At 42.4% G+C, this 19,821-nt stretch overlaps 1 protein-coding gene across 1 annotated transcript in view; it reads right to left on the bottom strand.

Moving 5' to 3' along the window:
• Positions 1–19,821, bottom strand: part of MGAT5 (alpha-1,6-mannosylglycoprotein 6-beta-N-acetylglucosaminyltransferase) — a 165,048-nt gene that overhangs the window by 128,709 nt on the left and 16,518 nt on the right. The window contains exon 2 of the mRNA XM_065413559.1: positions 15,745–15,912. Coding sequence (XP_065269631.1) covers positions 15,745–15,912 — 168 coding nt within the window. The remainder of the gene's footprint in view (positions 1–15,744; positions 15,913–19,821) is intronic.

The raw sequence follows: 19,821 nt of genomic DNA, 5'->3' as shown, positions 1-19,821 counted from the left end.
CTGCCTCTTCATCGGCAGATGCAGCTTTACCAGTAGTCAGCACGTTTTTGAGGTTGAAGCGGTTCCTAAAACTGTTAAGCCAACCTTGTCTGGCTTTGAATGCCTTCTGATCAGAAGGCTGTCCCTCTTTGGCGGGAGGTTTGCACAGCGCATAGAGGCTAAGAGCCTTTTCTCGCAACGTGTTGTCATCAATAGGCACACGTTTACGGTTCATGTCTTCAAGACATAAGTTTAATGCCTTTTCAGTCTTCACTAAAAAGTTATCACGCACCTGGCTTGTCACCTTAGCAGTTATTGGAGCACTTGATGCCACGGCTTGACAAATTTCTCTCTCTCAAATCTTGATGGCACGGATGCTAGATTCATTGCGGCCATATTTTCACGCGACGCTGGAGACCGACATACCGTCTCTCAATAAGTCCAACACAGCCAGTTTTTCCTCCAGCGTTGGAACAGATCGCGGTTTCTTCGGTTGAGCACCAGATGAAGTAGTTGGCTTGCATTTAGGGGCCACGTTGTACAAAAAATATGTATCTTTAAACACTAGAATCACACTCAGCACGGCGAGATGCTCACATGATGAGAGGCACGCATGAACTGAGACCAACGGAGGAAATAGCAGATTCACGTCTCCCATCTCATGCTCACTCCGGGGCATAAGCTCACTGTGCGCGTATAGTTGAATTCGCGTAAGTTAAATGCGCATATGATGCGACTCCACTGTATAGACAAGTCATCAACTATTGCATACTCTTCTCCATCAATCAGACATCTGCCAGCATCAACAGCATTCGCGCCTATCTCCATGATCTTCATACTGATACAAAGTCCCACTTTGGCCACTTCTGCTTGTATGCTCATAAACAGTCTTTTTATTTCATCCAAGCTGGCATCCACTATGACTAGATCATCTGCAAAATCTAAATCTTGCAGCTGATCTCTTGCTCAAAGAATACCAGTGTCATCGGCAGCAGTCATCGCTCTTCTCATCACAGTCTATGACAATGCAGAAGAGACGTGGAGATAATACATAACCTTACCTTAACACCATGTAACAATCTTAAACTATTCCATGCCTCCACTCTTTCCAGATGCAGCACATGCAGATTTGTCATACACAGCTTTTATCAAATTAACAATCGTTGCTGGAATTCCATAGTGTCTCAAGATCTTCTCTGTGGATACTATCAAATGCTTTTGTAAAATCAAGGAAGTTAAAAAACCATCTTCTGCTGGTATTTTAAGCCTCTCTCAATAAGTCTTCCAAAGGGAAAATCTGGTCTGAGCACAAGCTTATAGATCGAAATCCAGCCTGTTCTTCCTTGAATACTTTATCAAGAGCAGCTTTCATCCTATTCAAAATGATAATTCAGAACACTTCTCCAGGTACAGATCTGAGTGTCACCCCTCTTCAATTATCACAAATAAGCTGGTCCCCTTTTGTAGGATTTTTGCAGATACCTGCTGGAGACTGGAGAAGAGTTATCTCCTTTTCCCAAACCATTCTGTACAACCTGCAGATGCACAACCACTTCCTCCCCAGCTTTTAACATTTCAGCATCTATATCACAGCCTGGTATATTACCACTCTTCTGTAGGTTTATGGCCTCAGTTACTTCCTCAAAAGCAATTACCTTTAATGATATAAATAAGTCTGCTACTTCTTTCCATCTATCAATGTGTTAATGGTTCTGGTTGGTTAAGCACAGCCTGGAAATGTTCCATCCAATGGGCTTTCTGTCCTTCCTCTGCGGTTAAAATTGTACCACCTCAAACTTTCACAATACCACATCAGTTCAAGAATTGTGATTATCAGCTGTTTAAATACTAGAAAAAGCTTTTCAGAATCCCCTCTCATATACATGACCTCAGCCCCTCTCACTTTATTTTCTGCCCATTTTCTCTTATCTCTTCTAGCCAATCTTTTAACTTCCTTGTCTTTGTCTGCATATTCCTATTGCAGAATAGCTTTTACGGCTCATTTTTGTTGAATTTTCTTCTTTAATTATTTCCTCTCTTCAAGCCTCTGTGTATTTGGTTGGAAACATTCTTCCTTCTTAGATCTTCTCACCCCCTTTGTAATCCTGGCTGCATCCACACTTACTTCTTTGAAAAACTGCCATTGTTCTTCTATAACAGTATTGGTCCCAGGATACGAGAGCGAGAATGTGGATAAGATAATATTTTTTACTGGCCCAAATTCTGTTGGTGAGAGAGACAAGCTTTCAGACCTGAAGAAGAGCTCTGTGTAAGCTTGTCTCTCACTAACACAAGATGGTCCAATAAAACCTATAATAACCTCACCCACCTTGTCTCTCAACTGTCTCCTATGTCATCCATCAGCATCTTTAACTCTTCAGATCTACTGCTAAATTGCAGCTTGAAATGCATCATCACTCTGGATCTATTAACTTTCTAGTATCATACATACCTTCTGCCTTTCATGGTGTTACCTTCTTTAGTTTTATTTTGATTGTTCTAATAATAAGATGGGGGGAAATGTGACATGAGCACTTGTACACGCCCTGGAATCCAACAGTTCCCACACCCAATTCTTGTCTTAAACAGGGTATCTTCTCAGTTAAGGTTCAGATGATTCACTTCCTTGTTGATTTGCTGGTTGACTATCTTGTCTTTCATCCAGCAGATCATGGATCTCCACTGTCATTGTTTGTATTTGCAAATCCGAGACAGACTCATTTTATCTCTGGTTTGTTTCCATAATAAAGCATTTTTATGGGGACGGGTTGTTAGCCTGGCTTACAATCCCATACCAAGAGGACAAAAATGCAGAACCCAGCATCCAAATGTAATATGGTCTTTTCAGTCTACCATAGCTAAAATGTGTACTGCTGTATTCTGCACTAGCCAAAGGCTACATGTGGGTTTCAAAAGGTACGCCCAGGTACAACAAACAGCAGTCCAACCTAGAGATGAAGAAGACAGAAAAACAAACATGGTGGGTGTGACGTTCTGTACCTTGGGGAACACCCTACGCCCCCATGTTCATCTTTATAAAATGATTGTGTGGCATCCAATGCAAAGTTTGTCATGTCAGGTGTCTTCAGAAGGCTCGTGATGCATTGAGCATTGTTGTTATAGTGATGTTATAGTAATTGTTGTTACAGTAATGTTATAGGTTGTAATTTCATGTATATAGTTATGAGGCTGAAAATGTGTTCTCATGACTTAAAACAAGCCCAGGCAAAAACTCTCCAGGAGCAGAGGGGCAGTTCACACCTCATCAGGGCATGTATGGGACAAACCCAGCCCAGCCTCACAGGAACAAAGGACACTGGCCTAGGCAGTAACAAAGGATCTGTTGGACTCTCAAGTAAGTCACCCCCCTTCCTTTGGTCAGTTTGGGACTATGATGAGGTAACGCTCACCTGACCCTGAAGGGGGGGGGGGAAAGCCAAGAAGGAAGAAAGAACATGATAAAAGGGACAGACGTTTGCCATGGTCTTCCACCTCCATCTACAGAAATCACCACCAAGTGACTGAAGTGCTGATCAAAGGGGAGAGCCTGGCTGAAGGGCAATCAGCCAGCCTGTGGTGAGAAGCATCTAAGCTTGTAAGGACACTGAAAGTGTTAAGATCAGCTTAGAATGTGTTTTGCTTTTATTTCATTTGACCAAATCTGACTTTTTGTGCTTTGACATATAATCACTTAAAAATCTATCTTTTGTAGTTAAAAAATGTGTTTGTTTATTCTATCTGAAGCAGTACGTTTGGTTTCAAGGAGTGTCAGAGACTCCCCTTGGGATAACAAGCCTGGTGCATATCAATTTCTTTGTTAAATTGACGAACTCATATAAGCTTGCAGCATCCAGCGGGCATAACTGGACATTGGAAGATGGAGATTCCTAGGGTTGTGTCTGGGACTGGAGATATTGGCTAGTGTCATTCGGTTGCACAATCCAAGCAGTTTACATGCCAGAGGCTGTGCGTGAACAGCTCAGGAGTAGGGGTTCTCACAGCAGAGCAGGGTAAGCTCGCTCCCAGAGTCAAGGATTGGAGTGACCTAGGGGATCACCGGTCCAGATAACACCAGGGGAACGTCACAGTGGGGTCTGCACCTCAGAGGTAAGGATGCACTCATTTGAACAACTCAACTTAATTTCCATTGCCACTAAAGAATTAGAACAGATGAATCCAGTAAGAGTCAAGGTTGTGACCCACTGACTGTTGATGAACTTATACCCTTCAAATGAGGATGCAGACACAGCCCTAGTCAAATCCTCAGTGTTTGCCCATGCCAAGAAGTATCTCTTCCAGCTCATCTGGAATGAGTTTATGTGAGCTGGCTTTCTTCCAGGTCCCTCCATCTGGAAATGCAATTCATCATCCTACAGAGATCAATCACCAGTGTTGTCACAGTAGCCAGTACTGAGTATTATACCATGTCTCAAACCCAACAGAGATGGAGAGGTTCAAGAAATCAGAGGAGCCAGAAACTACTGAAGTCAACCTGCCACTGGCTTCTCAGTACCTCGCCACATGAAAGGGGAAGAGGGGTAACTGGTGAGAGGACTATTGTCAAATGCTCACTTCTGAGGCAAGGACTGAGTTATAGCATATTTAAGTACCTCCACGAATTTACTCCCCTTCAAGCAGGCATTAACAATTCTCATAAGTAATGGAGCTACCTTCACCTCCACTGGTTTCCACCAGCCAAGAATTGTTTAAGAATCCCTCTGCCGGTGCTTCCTTTGTTACTATAACCAGAAACCCATCGCCCCCTTCCACCCAATCATATAACCCCTTACATAGTAATAGAGTTTAAAGAGAGAGAACAGCCTGGACCAAAACTCAAAATTCTGAATACCTAATAACTTTGGAGGAGTTCAGATGCAGATCTTCTAACTTCGCTGTTCGTGTTATCTAATATTTTACACAATCTGATTGTGCTCTGCCTCGGGGCTGGATTCCGAAAGTTCAGGTATTTGTTGTCTCCACAAGACATGACAAAAATCATATGCATTTTACTAGTGCAATGTAGAAAACAAGAGTTAGAGAGGAAAGCTGTGTATCACTGATGAACACCTGAGTGACTAGAGAAGATATTAATCCTAACTAGCAACCAGAAAGATGAATACCACAGGATAGCCAGAGAGAATGGTAATTGGAAGGCGATTTTAAGAGACTGTCAGAGGGTCAAGCAGCTTGAAATAATTTTGTTTTCCTTTTACAGGGCACAACGCCATTGAGACAACTGATGTTTTATTATCAAGATGTGTATTGAACAAATCCTTCCATGGTCTCTATTCTTTCCTGATAGGTTTCTCACAATCTCATGAAGTTTGAAAAGATTTTTAAAATTAACCAATTAGCATGTTAATTTATCATTCATTATGCTGCATTTCTCAAAAATGTATTCTCTGTAGGGTTGTATGGCTGTTCAGATAAACCTAGAAATAAACATACAACTCTAGGATAAACCTAGGTATACTGTACATGTTTGTTTCGAAAAAGTTCACCCACACAAATTATGTGAAACATTTCATTTTTATACTACGTAGTTTAGCTATCTATATCTGACAAGGCAAACAGAAGTGCAGTTAAAATCCTTCGGCAAATATGAGATACTTTTACTCTCTGCTACAACTATCAATGTCCTTAATCTGACGTAAACAGAGGAGAGTTCTGCAATCCACAAATGTAATCAATACAAGTGTCCATGACTAAAATTAAGACAAACCATACAGATGGAAAGCTTCACAAAAGGAGATTAATTTAGCTGGCTTGACTTTTGGGGTTAGTCCACCTTTCTTGTATTACGTGATCATCTACCTATATCATATGATTCTTTTCTGTACTCAGAGCATAATCCTTTTGTCTATGTATTTAATGAAGAATCAGCATTTGTACTTTAAAATAAAAGCTTCTACTCTTTTGTGTTCAAATGACATGTATTTATGCAGTATTTTAGTGTTCCACTTTGGCATTGAACTATTTAGAGAAAGAGGAAATAATAGCATTACATTTTTAAAAAAGTGTTCCTCAAATAGTTACATACATACACACACACCATTGCAAAAAAACCACTGCACCTTCTCATGCTGCCAGTGAATTTGCCCTATTATGTGATCCCATTTTAAAATTAAGTTTTATAAAGCATACTGGCATTTTCTTCTTGTGATCAGAACCAGTATCTAAGTACTAATGAAAACGGGTAAATGAAATATATCAAATGAGGGGAAGGAAGTTATAATTTTTAACCGAAAATACTTAATCACTCCTACACTTGCTCAGGTATCACAACTGTACACATTAATCTCAATATACGTAAAACAGACAGACATTTTGATTGAAGAGATAAAATAATATAGATCCCAGCATGGTTAATCTCTCTGCTACATATTATAGATTAAAGAACAGATGTAAATTGTATATATTGTAGTCTCCTTTGTGACTGGACCTTATGCCTGCCTGCAGCTCCACTGACTTCAATGAATTACACTGCACAGGAGAAGGGATCTACCTACATGGGTCAGATTTCAGGATTAATGCCTTAATTTACTGTGACAGCCTAAATGGGTATCATACTGCATAGCACACTAGTGAAGGCAGACTGCTGCATTGCTCAACATTGAAAAAAGTGAATTCAGCATTTTATAATTATTTTTGGAATTATAAATGTTTCAGTCTGATGAAATTAAACCTACCTCAAGAGTTCAAAAGCAGCATCAAAATAATATATTAAATAGAACTTTTAAAATAATATTAATAAAAAATTAAATATTGTGGTGATGTGGTCTCAAGAGATACCTATAATAGTCTAGACTTAAAGTGTTGAAATTACTATTGTTCTTGTTAGTTACTCTAACAGCAGGATTTCATGAACTGTTTGTCCAAAGCTGTCACTGAGACACTCTAGTGGATAAAACAGAAAAATGGTAAACCTCGTGTGTTTACTGTCTTGTAATTACCCAGCATGGAAATAGCTGAATAACCAAAATAGATTCCAAAGATAATATATTACAAAGAAAGCAATGGAAATATCTTTATTTTTGGAGCTGATGGGTACATATTTAGGGCTGTCGATTAATCACACAGTTAACTCGCACGATTAATTCAAAAAAATTAACTGCGATTAAAAAAATTAATCACACTGTTAAATAATAGAATACCAACTGAAATGTACTAAATATTTTTGGACGTGTTTCTACATTTTCAAATATATTGATTTCTATTACAACACAAAATACAAAGTGTACAGTACTCACTTTATATTATTTTTGATTACAAATATTTGCACTATAAAAATGAAAAAAAAATAGTATTTTTCTATTCACATCCTACAAGTACAGTAGTGCAATCTCTTGATCGTGAAAATGTAACTTACAAATGTAGATTTTTTTTTTGTTACATAACTGCACTAAAAAACAAAACAATGTAAAACTTTAGAGCTGACAGGTCCACTCAATCCTACTTCTTGTTCAGCCAATTGCTAAGACAAACAAGTTTGTTTAAATTTACAGGAGATACTGCTGCCCGCGTCTTGTTTACAATGTCACCTGAAAGTGAGAACAGGCGTTCGCATGGCACTTTTGTAACTGGTGTTGCAAGGTAATTGTGTGCCAGATATGCTAAACATTCATATGCCCCTTCATGCTTCAGCCACCATTCCAGAGGACATGCTTCCATGCTGATGAAGCTCATTAAAAAAAATAATGCATCAATTAAATTTGACTGTACTCCTTGGGGGAGAATTGTATGTCTCCTGTTCTGTTTTACCCACATTCTGCCATATATTTCATGTTATAGCAGTCTCAGATGATGGCCCAGCACGTGTTCGTTTTAAGAACACTTTCACAGCAGACTTGATAAAACGCAAAGAAGGCACCAATGTGAGATTTCTAAGGATAGGTACAGCTGAGTTACTTTTTATGGCCCGGGTTATGTAGGTGGCCAGATTAGATGATCATTGTGGTCTTCCCTGGCTTTAAAAATCTATGGCTGGTATTGAATCAAAATTTAAAGGAGAAGGCTCTTTATGGCAATTGTGCAGTTCCTCCACGACCTTTGCACAAGCCTTTAACTAATATTAGCACTGAAGGCTATACGAGACTCCTGCCCAAGCACGATGCTGTATTTGATACTGCCTTGGTGAGAATCAAATTTGTTAGTAATTTCTTGCATTGTGGATGCACAAACAAGGAAAAGAACAGCTCAAAGCCCATTAGAAACTTAAGACAGTGTCCCTTTTTGCCAGTTACTCAAAGGAACTCCATAGGAAATTCTTTCCTTGCTTCTAGGAAGATGTTATGAGGGGAAAAAAGGAATTATGTGAATAAATCTTCTCTCATCAAGGTGCTTAGAGCCCTGCTTGAGTAAAATAATAAACATCCTAGGTAGGCAATATAAAAACAAGTGGACTATGAAAATTGGTCAAACTGTAAGGATCTTTTAAGGACTAAAGTCTTGACTTGTGATTTGTCTTTATTATTTCAGTTTTTTCCTCCAAAAGCAGAGCAACAACAAGTAAATCAGAAAAGTTTAAGTACCAATTTGAGCAGGGTACATCTTAATCTTTGATTCATGCATCTAGTAAGAGGCAAGAATAAGTAATCTAGAAATTTATAATGTAAAAGTAAACGCCCAGAAATAATAAAAATGGTACTGTAGCACTATTATTCCTGCCAAGCTATACACAATTATCTTCAGTAGTACGACAAAAGAGGCAGTGTGTTACTGAGTAATGGCAGTATGTCTCAAGTGACGGCCTTTACAATTTAACAACCTGGAAAGTGCCACATTCTCCTAAAAGGGCCTTGTTACAGTATCTTATTTTTAGTTGTGAATTCAATTTCATAACAGGAAAGCAACTGATGCTACTGAGCATTACATAGTTACATTAGACAGCATATCAAAGCTGGCCAGAAAGCTTTACTTGGTCCTGAGGGTCAAAATTATTTAACTGTACCTAAGATTTTAGGGTCATGTTTAAACAGTCATCATTATAAGCTGGTGAAATTTCCCAGGAAACTACACAATATTACTACACAACTACACAAAACTACACCACATTATCATAGTATCTGAGCACGCGTTCTCTGCAAACCCACAACCACTCACTCCCTCTTTGCCTGCAGCCCAACTCAGGCCTTAGGCCTGGTCTACACTACGAGTTTAGGTCGACTTTAGCCACGTTAAATCGAATTAAGCCTGGACAAGTTCACACGACGAAGCCCTTTCTTTCGACTTAAAGGGCCCTTTAAACCGGTTTCTTTACTGCACCTCCGACGAGGGGATTAGCGATAAAATCGGCCTTAGGGGGTCGGAATTGGGGTAATGTGGACGGAATTCGACATTATTGGCCTCCGGGAGCTATCCCACAGTGCTTCATTGTGACCGCTCTGGACAGCACTCTCAACTCAGATGCACTGGCCAGGTAGACAGGAAAAGCCCCGCGAACGTTTGAATTTCATTTCCTGTTTGCTCAGCGTGGAGAGCACAGGTGACCACACAGAGCTCATCAGCACAGGTAACCGTGATGGAGTCCCAGGATCGCAAAAGAGCTCCAGCATGGACAGAACGGGAGGTACGGGATCTGCTCGCCATATGGGGAGATGAATCAGTGCTGGCCGAACTCCGAAGCAGTAAACGAAATGGCAAAATATTAGAAAAGGTCTCCAAGGCCATGAAGGAAAGAGGCCATAACAGGGACGCACAGCAGTGCCGCGTGAAAATTAAGTAGCTAAGGCAAGCCTACCACAAAGCCAGAGAAGCAAACGGAAGGTCCGGGGCTGAGCCACAAACATGCCACTTCTACGCGGAGCTGCATGCCATTCTAGGGGGTGCAGCCACCACTACCCCAACCGTGTGCTATGATTCCCTCACTGGAGAAACACACAGGGAAGAGGGTTCGGAAGAGGAGGATGGAGGAAATGTAGATAGTTCACAGCCGCAAGGAAGCGGAGAAACCGGTTTCCCCAACAGCCAGGATATGTTTGTCACCCTGGACCTGGAACCAGTAACCCCCGAACTCACCGAAGACCCTGAGGGCACACAGGGGACCTCTGGTGAGTGTACCTTTGTAAATATTACACATGGTTTAAAAGCAAGCGTGTTTAATGATTAATGCTTAATTTGCCCTGGCAATCGCGGCCAGTACAGCTACTGGAAAAGTCTGTTAACGTGTATGGGGATGGAGCGGAAATCCTCCAGGGACATCTCCAGAAAGCTCTCCTTCATGTACTCCCAAAGCCTTTGCAAAAGGTTTCTGGGGAGGGCTGCCTTATCCCGTCCGCCATGGTAGGACACTTTACCACGCCAGGCCAGTAGCACGTAGTCTGGAATCATTGCATAACAAAGCATGGCAGCGTATGGTCCCGGTGTTTGCTGGCATGCAGACAACATCCATTCCTGATCGCTCTTTGTTATCCTCAGGAGAGTGATATCATTCACGTTCACCTGGTTGAAATGGGGCAATTTTATTAAGGGGACATTCAGAGGTGCCCGTTCCTGCTCTGCTGAACAGAAATATTCCCCGCTGTTAGCCACGCAGTGGGGGGAGGGGTGAAGTGATCATCCCAGAGAATTGGGTGTGGGGGAGGGGAATTAGTTGGGTTTGTGCTGCATGTTAACCCTGAAACCGCAGCCCCTCCTTTTACATTGCAAACCCATTTTAAATGGCCAACCCAATGGGTGCTTGGTATGGGAAATGAGAGCACTACTGTTTGAAACCATTCCCACATGTTAAGAAGGTTAAAAAAGCCAAAAGACTGTGTCTTACCATGGCTGCCTGCAAGCTGAAATCTGTGGCCTGGCACTGCGTGAGTGATCTCTCACACCAAACCGGCAGGCCCTCAATATAAGAGGAAAAATGCGACGTTGTAACGAAAGCACATGTGCTGTGTAATGTGAACAGCAAAATTTAACGTGAAAGAGTGTACCCATTGTTCTCTAAAATGTGTCTTTTTTAACCACCTCTCCCTTCTCCTCCACCAGCTGCAAATGTTTCTCCTTCACAGAGGCTAGTGAAGATTAGAAAGAGAAAGCGAAGGACACGTGATTACATGTTTACAGAACTACAGATGTCCTCCCACGCTGACAGAGCACAGCAGAATGCGTGGAGGCAGTCAATGACTGATTATAGAAAAGCCCAATATGAACGAGAGGAGAGGTGGCGTGCTGAATCGCGGGATGAACAGAGCAAGTTGCGGGCTGAAGATGATAGATGGCGTCAGCTTGCAGACAGAAGGCAAGAGTCAATGCTCCGGCTGCTGGAGCATCAAACTGATATGCTCCAGCGTATGGTTGAGCTGCAGGAAAGGCAGCAGGAGCAGAGACCGCCGCTACAGCTCCTGTGTAACCAACAGCCCTCCTCCCCAAGTTCCATAGCCTCCTCACCCAGACGCCCAAGAACACGGTGGGGGGGCCTCCGGCCACCCAGTCACTCCACCCCAGTTGATTGCCCTAGCATCAGAAGGCTTGCCTTCAATAAGAGTTAAAGTTTTAAACTGCAGTTGTCCTTTTCCTTCCCTCCTCCCCCACCCATCCCGGGCTACCTTTGCAATTATCCCCCTAGTTGTGTGATGAATTAATAAAGAATGCATGAATGTGAAGTAACAATGACTTCATTGCCTCTGCAAGTGGTGCTCGAAGGGGGGAGGGTAGGGGGAGGGTGGGGTGGTTGGTTTACAGGGAAGTAGAGTTAACCGGGTGGGGGGGGAGGGGCGGAGGGTTCTTCAAGGAGAAAAACAGAAGTTTCACACCGTAGCCTGGCCAGTCACAAAACTCGTTTTCAAAGCTTCTCTGATGCGCACCGCGCCATGCTGTGCTCCTCTAACCGCCCTGGTGTCTGGCTGCGCGTAATCAGCGGCCAGGCGATTTGCCTCAACCTCCCACCCCGCCATAAATGTCTCCCCCTTACTCTCACAGATATTGTGGAGCGCACAGCAAGCAGCAATAACAATGGGGATATTCTTTTCGCTAAGGTCTGAGCGAGTCAGTAAGCTGCGCCAGCGCGCTTTTAAACGCCCAAATGCACATTCCACCACCATTCGGCACTTGCTCAGCCTGTAGTTGAACAGGTCCTGACTACTGTCCAGGCTGCCTGTGTACGGCTTCATGAGCCATAGCATTAAGGGGTAGGCTGGGTCCCCAAGGATCACGATAGGCATTTCAACATCCCCAACGGTTATTTTCTGGTCCGGGAAGAAAGTCCCTTCCTCCAGCTTTCGAAACAGAGCAGAGTGCCTGAAGACGCGAGCATCATGTACCCTTCCCGGCCAGCCCATGTTGATGTTGGTGAAACGTCCCTTGTGATCCACCAGGGCTTGCAGCAGCATTGAAAAGTACCCCTTGCGGTTTATGTACTCGGTGGCTTGGTGCTCCGGTGCCAAGATAGGGATATGGGTTCCGTCTATGGCCCCACCACAGTTTGGGAATCCCATTGCAGCAAAGCCATCCACTATGGCCTGCACGTTTCCCAGAGTCACTACCCTTGATATCACCAGGTCTCTCATTGCCCTGGCAACTTGGATCACAGCAGCCCCCACAGTAGATTTGCCCACTCCAAATTGATTCCCGACTGACCGGTAGCTGTCTGGCGTTGCAAGCTTCCACAGGGCTATCGCCACTCGCTTCTCAACTGTGAGGGCTGCTCTCATCCTGGTATTCTGGCGCTTCAGGGCAGGGGAAAGCAAGTCACAAAGTTCCATGAAAGTGCCCTTACGCATGCGAAAGTTTCGCAGCCACTGGGAATCATCCCACACCTGCAGCACGATGCGGTCCCACCAGTCTGTGCTTGTTTCCCGGGCCCAGAATCGGCGTTCCACGGCATCAACCTGCCCCAGGAACACCATGATTTCCAAATTGCTGGGGCCTGTGCCTTGTGAGAGGTCTATGTCCATGTCCATTTCCTCATCACTCTCGTGGCCGCGCTGCAATCGCCTCCTCGGCTGGTCCTGGTTTTGCTTTGGCATGTCCTGGCTCTGCATATACTCCAGGACAATGCGCGTGGTGTTCATAGTGCTCATAATTGCCGCGGTGATCTGAGCGGGCTCCATGATCCCAGTGCTAGCTATGGCGTCTGGTCTGAAAAAAGGCGCGAAACTAGTATCTGACGGACCAGGGGAAGGAGGGAGGGGCGAGTGACGACATGGCGTACAGGTACAGGGAATTAAAATCAACAAAGGTGGCTGTGCATCAGGGAGAAACACAAACAACTGTCACACAGAATGGCCCCCCCCAAAGATTGAACTCAAAAGCCTGGGTTTAGCAGGCCGTTGATTTCACGGAGGGAGGGGGGAAGCAAATGAATACAGAACAAATCTATTTTTTACATCTTAAGATGACGGTGCAGCATGACTGATAGCCCTCGGCATCTTCTGGGTGCTTGGCAGCAAATACTGGGCGCTTGGCAGTTATGATGACGATGGCCTTCAGGCCTATTGCACGATCTGCTGCTCAGGGAAGACTCTGCTAATGTGCAATGATCCAACAAGGCGCTTGGCAGAAAATGGCATACTATGACTGATAGCCATCATCGTCATTGTGAAGGCAGCAGAATATGACTGGGGGGATGGGGGACATACGGAGTTCCAGCCACTGTTGTACGACGAGGACGGTTACCAGTCGTAATAAACCATCTACTGCCAAAAGGCAAAAGGCAAGGGCTGGTGCAATGCAGCCCTACGGCTGCCAGCCCCACAGCTGCCAGCACCCAGTTCGCCGATGAAGGCTACCAGTCATGCTGCACCGTCTACCGCCAAAAGGCAGTTAGCTGCTGCTGCTGTGTAGCAATGCAGTCCCACGTCTGCCGGCACCCAGATGACATATGGTGACGGTGAGCTAAGCTGAGCGGGCTCCATGCTTGCCGTGGTATGTTGTCTGCACAGGTAACCCAGGTAAAAAGGCGCGAATCTATTGTCTGCCGTTGCTCTGACGGAGGGGGAGGGGCCTGACGACATGTACCCAGAACCCCCCGCGACACTGTTTTGCATCATTCGGGCATTGGGATCTCAACCCAGAATTCCAATGGGCGGCGGAGACTGCGGGAACTGTGGGATAGCTACCCATAGTGCAATGCTCCGGAAGTCGACGCTAGCCTCGGTACTGTGGACGCGGTCCGCCGACTAGAGCACTTAGAGCATTTTATGTGGGGACACACACAATCGGCTGTATACAACCGATTTCTATAAAACCGGCTTCTATTAATTCGACCTAATTTCGTAGTGTAGACATACCCTTAGTTACACCTGAAGATTGTATTGCTTTAACTATACTGGCTTAATTAAAGCAGTTCAGTGCCTAGTGTGGACACAGTTATATTGCTATAAAGGTATCTTGTATCAGCATAGCCATTACTATAGAGAAGGAGAATAAACTACACCAATATAAGGCAACATTATACTGATACCACTGCATCCGCACTAAGGGTTGTACCATTTTATTTGGGTACAAAAAAAAAAAAAATCACACGGCTATCTGAAATCGTTATACTGGTACAAAACCCGGGTGTAGACAAGGCCTCAGGCTGCTGAAATTCCTGCCCCCCCCAGCTTTGGAAATGGGCAACAGGATGGATCACTTGATGATTACTTGTTCTGGGGCACCTGGCATTGGCCACTGTCCGAAGATAGGATACTGGGCTAGATGGACCTTTGGTCTGACCCAGTATGGCCGTTCTTATGCTATGCACAGTCTGGCTATGATCCCCTGCTTGGACTGGAAAACCTGGTTGTGGGGCTGAAGCAATAACTCACAAACAAACAAGAGCACTCGATACCTGCTTTGGCCCACCGGCACCAGAGGCAGACAGGGAACTGGGGATAGCAATCTCTGGCTGGTGGGTCAAGTGCAAGCAGCATTTAGTGCAGGCCTGCTGAAAGAGCAAAGCCCTATGTGGATACACAGGTCCCAGAGACATACTGCTGCCACTGGACTATATGCCTTAAATACACTGATGTCAATAAAAATGTCAGTCCAACAAAAATAAAATTAGTAAGAGAACTTTTCAAATCACATTTTATTCAAACTATGTCACATTTAAACTAAAGACTATCTATTCTAACAAACAGGATTGCGCAGTATGTGCTTTCCTTGTCAAATCACAGGAACTACTGGACATAACAGGGAAGGAGATTCTTATATCTTGGTTGATGCTGAGGCTGTGGTGTAATTAAAGTTATTAAAATGTCTGCTTTATTGCTTATTTGGCTAGGTATTGGCTGCACCATTAAAATCTGTTAAAGGGCAGACAAAATGCACAAGGACAGATTTGCACAAAACCAAGTAATCGAACTTTTTGAGATTGGGACAAAATGTTAATGTACTGCCTCCTCTCCCAAACGTGTCCCTATATACTGTGAAGATGTGTTAAATTGGCATGAGGGATTAAACGGTTTCAAATCCAATAATATGGCTTTCAAGACCCCCATTCCAGTTCTGCTATTATACTTCAGTCCTTGCCTGCATCACTGCACTCGAACTAGTCCATTCCCTATTCACAAGCCTCTTTCAGCCGAGTCTGACAACCCTGTTATGTTGTGTGAAGCCTGTGTAACAGCTAATTTTCCACCCCACTAGAAGGAGACCACTAGCTCACATCTTTTTATGACGCAGGTTCAATTTTTACTTTGGGGTTCCCCAAATGAAAAGCAATTAATCAGTTCTGCCATCTTATTTCTGAAGAGCTCATAACATGTAGTGCTTTCAACTAAAAGGTATCAGTATTACTGTGTCTTTACACAATAAAATAGAGTTGGAATTCTAAACAGTTTTCATACCTACCTGCTACGTTGAGCTTTTCAACTGCTCCTAAGCTGGGAGCTGCAGTGGCGGTACTGTTGGTAGAGTTTGCTCCTGTGCCGTTAATTACAAGGTTTTCCACCTTGGACTCTAGCTTGCCAATACGCTCCAAGATATTATCCAGTAAGACTGCAAGAGTTTTCTTTAGATCTATAACAAATGAAAAACAAACCATGTAACATCACACTGGATACCACATCGACACATCAGACATTCATCACTGACACCTCATATCGATCAAATAAAAAAAGAGAAGCTAATGCAAATACTACTCTGCAGCCCAGCCATGATCAGATACCATTTCACCATTACAGGTCCCCCCTCAGCCACAGCAACTGTCTTAAAATTGTTGGAGAAATCAGATTGTATTTAGAAATCTTTGTTGTGGAGCTCCTCTCATCATATAAATATATTAGGGTTGTCGATTAATCGCAGTTAATTCACGCAATTAACTCAAAAAAATTAATCGCAATTAATCACAGTTTTAATCGCACTGTTAAACAGAATAACAATTTATTAAATATTTTTCAATGTTTTTTCTACATTTTCAAATATATTAATTTCAATTAAAACAAAGAATACAAGGTGTACTGTGCTCACTTTATTATTTTTGATTATAAATATTTTCACTGTAAAAATGATAAAATAGTATTTTTCAATTCACCTCATACAAGTACTGTAGTGCAATCTCTTTATCGTGAAAGTGCAACTTACAAATGTAGAATTTTTTTTGTTACATAACTGCACTCAAAAACAAAACAATGTAAAACTTTAGAGCCTACGAGTCCACTCAGTCCTACTTCTTGTTCAGCCAATCGCTAAAACAAACAAATTTGTCTACATTTATGGGAGATAATGCTGCCCGCTTCTTATTTACAATGTCACTTGAAAGTGAGAACAGATGTTCACATGGCACTTTTATAGCTCGTATTGCAAGATATTTATGTACCAGATATTCTAAACATTCATATGCTCCTTCATGCTTCGGCCACCATTCAGAGGACATGCTTCCATGCCGATGCTGCTCGTTAAAAAAATAATGCATTAGTTAAATTTATGACTGAACTCCTTGGGGGAGAATTGTGTGTCTCTTGCTCTGTTTTACCCACATTCTGCCATATATTTCATGTTATAGCAGTCTCTGATGATGACCCAGCACATGTTCGTTTTAAGAACACTTTCACTGCAGATGTGACAAAACACAAAGACGGTACCAGTGTTAAATTTCTACAGATAGATACAACACTTGACCGAAGGTTTAAGAATCTGAATTGCCTTCCAAAATCGGAGAGGGACGAGATGGGGCTCATGCTTTCAGAAATCTTAGAAGAGCAACACTCCGATGCGGAAACTACAAAATCCAAACCACCAAAAAAGAAAATCAACCTTCTGCCAGTGGCATCTGACTGAGATGATGAAAATGAACATGTGTCAGTCCACACTGCTTTGGATCGTTATCAAGCAGAACCCATCATTAGCATGGACGCATGTCCTCTCGAGTGATGGCTGAAGCATGAAGGGACATATGAATCTTTAGCGCATATGGCACGTAAATAGTTTGTGACGCCGGCTACAACAGTGCCATGCAAATGCCTGTTCTCACTTTCAGATGGCATTATAAACAAGAAGCAGGAAGCATTATCTTCTGCAAATGTAAACAAACTTGTTTGTCTGAGTGATTGGCTGAACAAGAAGTAGGACTGAGTGGACTCATAGCTCTAAAGTTTTACATAGTTTTATTTTTGAATGCCGGTTTCTTTTGTACATAATTCTACATTTGTAAGTTCAACTTTCATTATAAAGAGATTGCACTCCAGTACTTGTATTAGGTGAATTGAAATATACTTTTTTTTGTTTTTATAGTGCAAATATTTATCAAAAATAAATATAAAATGAGCCCTTTGTATACTGTGTTGTAATTAAAATCAATATATTTGAAAATGTAGAAAACAACCAAAAATATTTAATAAATGGTATTCTATTATTAACAGCACAATTAATTGCGATTAATTTTTTTAAGCACTTGACAGTCCTGGAATATTTACATCTAAAACTAGTTGGTAGCTCAGGTACTATTTATGATCGTCATGGATGAGAATTAAATTAATCAAGACAAAAACTAGACTGGAATTAATATTAGCACTCAGGAAAATCTCGTTCATGAACAATTACCCTATGTAAGAACTATTTTTCCATTTTGTCCAAATTAAGATATAAGCTCCTCTGGTCACAGAACTGATCTATATAACTATTTTGTGAAGCACATTGTAAGAAACAGATCACAAACTGGAATTTCTATAATTTACATAACTGGAAAGCTATGTGTATGTCTTTATAATTAAGATAAAACTGTATCCATATACATTAACACATGCTGTATCTGTGTGTGTATATACACTTGTATTATACATCTACTTATATAGTGATATATGCAGGTAATTTACACAAACACACACACACACACTTTTCTATTCAGATATTATGGTAATAGGGTGGGCAATATACACACGCTTGTAATGAGTTATCCTGTGTACGCCAATGAAACTTGTGAGTTCTTGTTTTAAAACCAGTCAAAATTAACAATCCTGACTGCAGCACAAATTAAACTGTTAAAAGTGATAAATGATTCCTCGTTTGCAACACTGGCTACAGAAACTCTGCAAGCAGCAGCTAGAACTTAGCATTCAGTGCTTATTTTGACATGTAAATCACCAGGATCAAGTTATTTTACACTTTTTATTTGTAAGCAAGGAAACTATTCCCCTTGATTGAAACGCATAGTATCCAAATCCTTATATTACACTCAAATGCTTCAATAATGAGATTTAGCTTCACATTTGTGTACCATGAAATGAACAGTCTATGGGATGTTCCAGTGAATGAAAAATATCCCATCCCTATAAACAGGGCTCCGTTCTCATTCAGACTGAGCAAAGCCAGCAATCAACTTTCACACTGTTACATCATTAGGGCCCTGCCAAATTCACAGTCCATTTTGGTCAATTTCTCATACATAGGATTTTAAAAACCATTAATTTCATGATTTCAGCTATTTAAATGTGTCGTTTCACAGTGTTGTAATTGTAGGGGTCCTGATACAAAAAGGAGAGTGTGTGTGTCGGGGGGGAGAGAGTCGCAAGGTTATTGTAGGGGAGGTTGCGGTACTGCTACCCTTACTTCTGCGCTGCTGCTGGTGGCTGGGCAGCTGGAAAGTGGCAGCTGCTGGCTGGGATCCCAGCTCTGAAGGAAGAGCTACTGCCAGCAGCAATGCAGAAGTAAGGATGGCCTGGTAGGGTACTGCCACCCTTACCTTCTGCGCTGCTGCCTGCAGAGCTGGGCCTTCAGTCAGCAGCCGCTGCCACTCTCCGGCTGCCCAGCTCTGAAGGCAGCAGCACGGAAGCAATGGTGGCCTGGTATGGTATTGCCACCTTTACTTCTGCACTGCTGCTGGCGGGGCAGCCAGAGAGCGGCAGCTGTTAGCCAGGCACCCAGCTCTGAAGGCAGCACAGAAGTAAGTGGGGCAATACTGTGATCCCGCCCTAAAATAACCTTGCAACTCCCTTTTGGATCAGGATCCCCAATTTGAGAAACGCTGGTCTCCCCTGTGAAATCTGTATAGTATAGGGTAAAAGCACACAAAAGACCAGACTTCCTGGGGTGATACCAGATTTCACGGTCTGGGATGCATTTTTCATGGCTGTGAATTTGGTAGGGCCCTATACATTTGGCTTCTTCCTGATCATGCAAATTCTGACTTTTATATCCTACACCAATAATGCTATATACCATATCACCAGAGCCACCCCACGCAAGTAGAGTGGGGAAAAAATTCTATATGTATCTGCATATTGTGCAAAACAACATAGGAAGAATATGAGGAAGTTGATTAATTAATAACAAATAAAAAGTATAAAATTCAGAATTCAGAAAATGTTACAGAAAAGTTGACAGATTGTCATGAGGTAAAGACAATGTGGGAAAGGGGAGAAAAGGACATAACTATACAAGGATTACAGTGCTGGCCTAAACTTTGAATGTACTGGAGTTTGCCTATTTATG

The sequence above is a fragment of the Emys orbicularis genome, chromosome 11, assembly GCF_028017835.1.
Source record: "Emys orbicularis isolate rEmyOrb1 chromosome 11, rEmyOrb1.hap1, whole genome shotgun sequence".
In the NCBI taxonomy this organism is placed as follows: Eukaryota; Metazoa; Chordata; order Testudines; family Emydidae; genus Emys; species Emys orbicularis.
The sequence above is the reverse complement of the archived record's forward strand: the minus strand, read 5'-3'. Positions and strand labels throughout refer to the sequence as shown.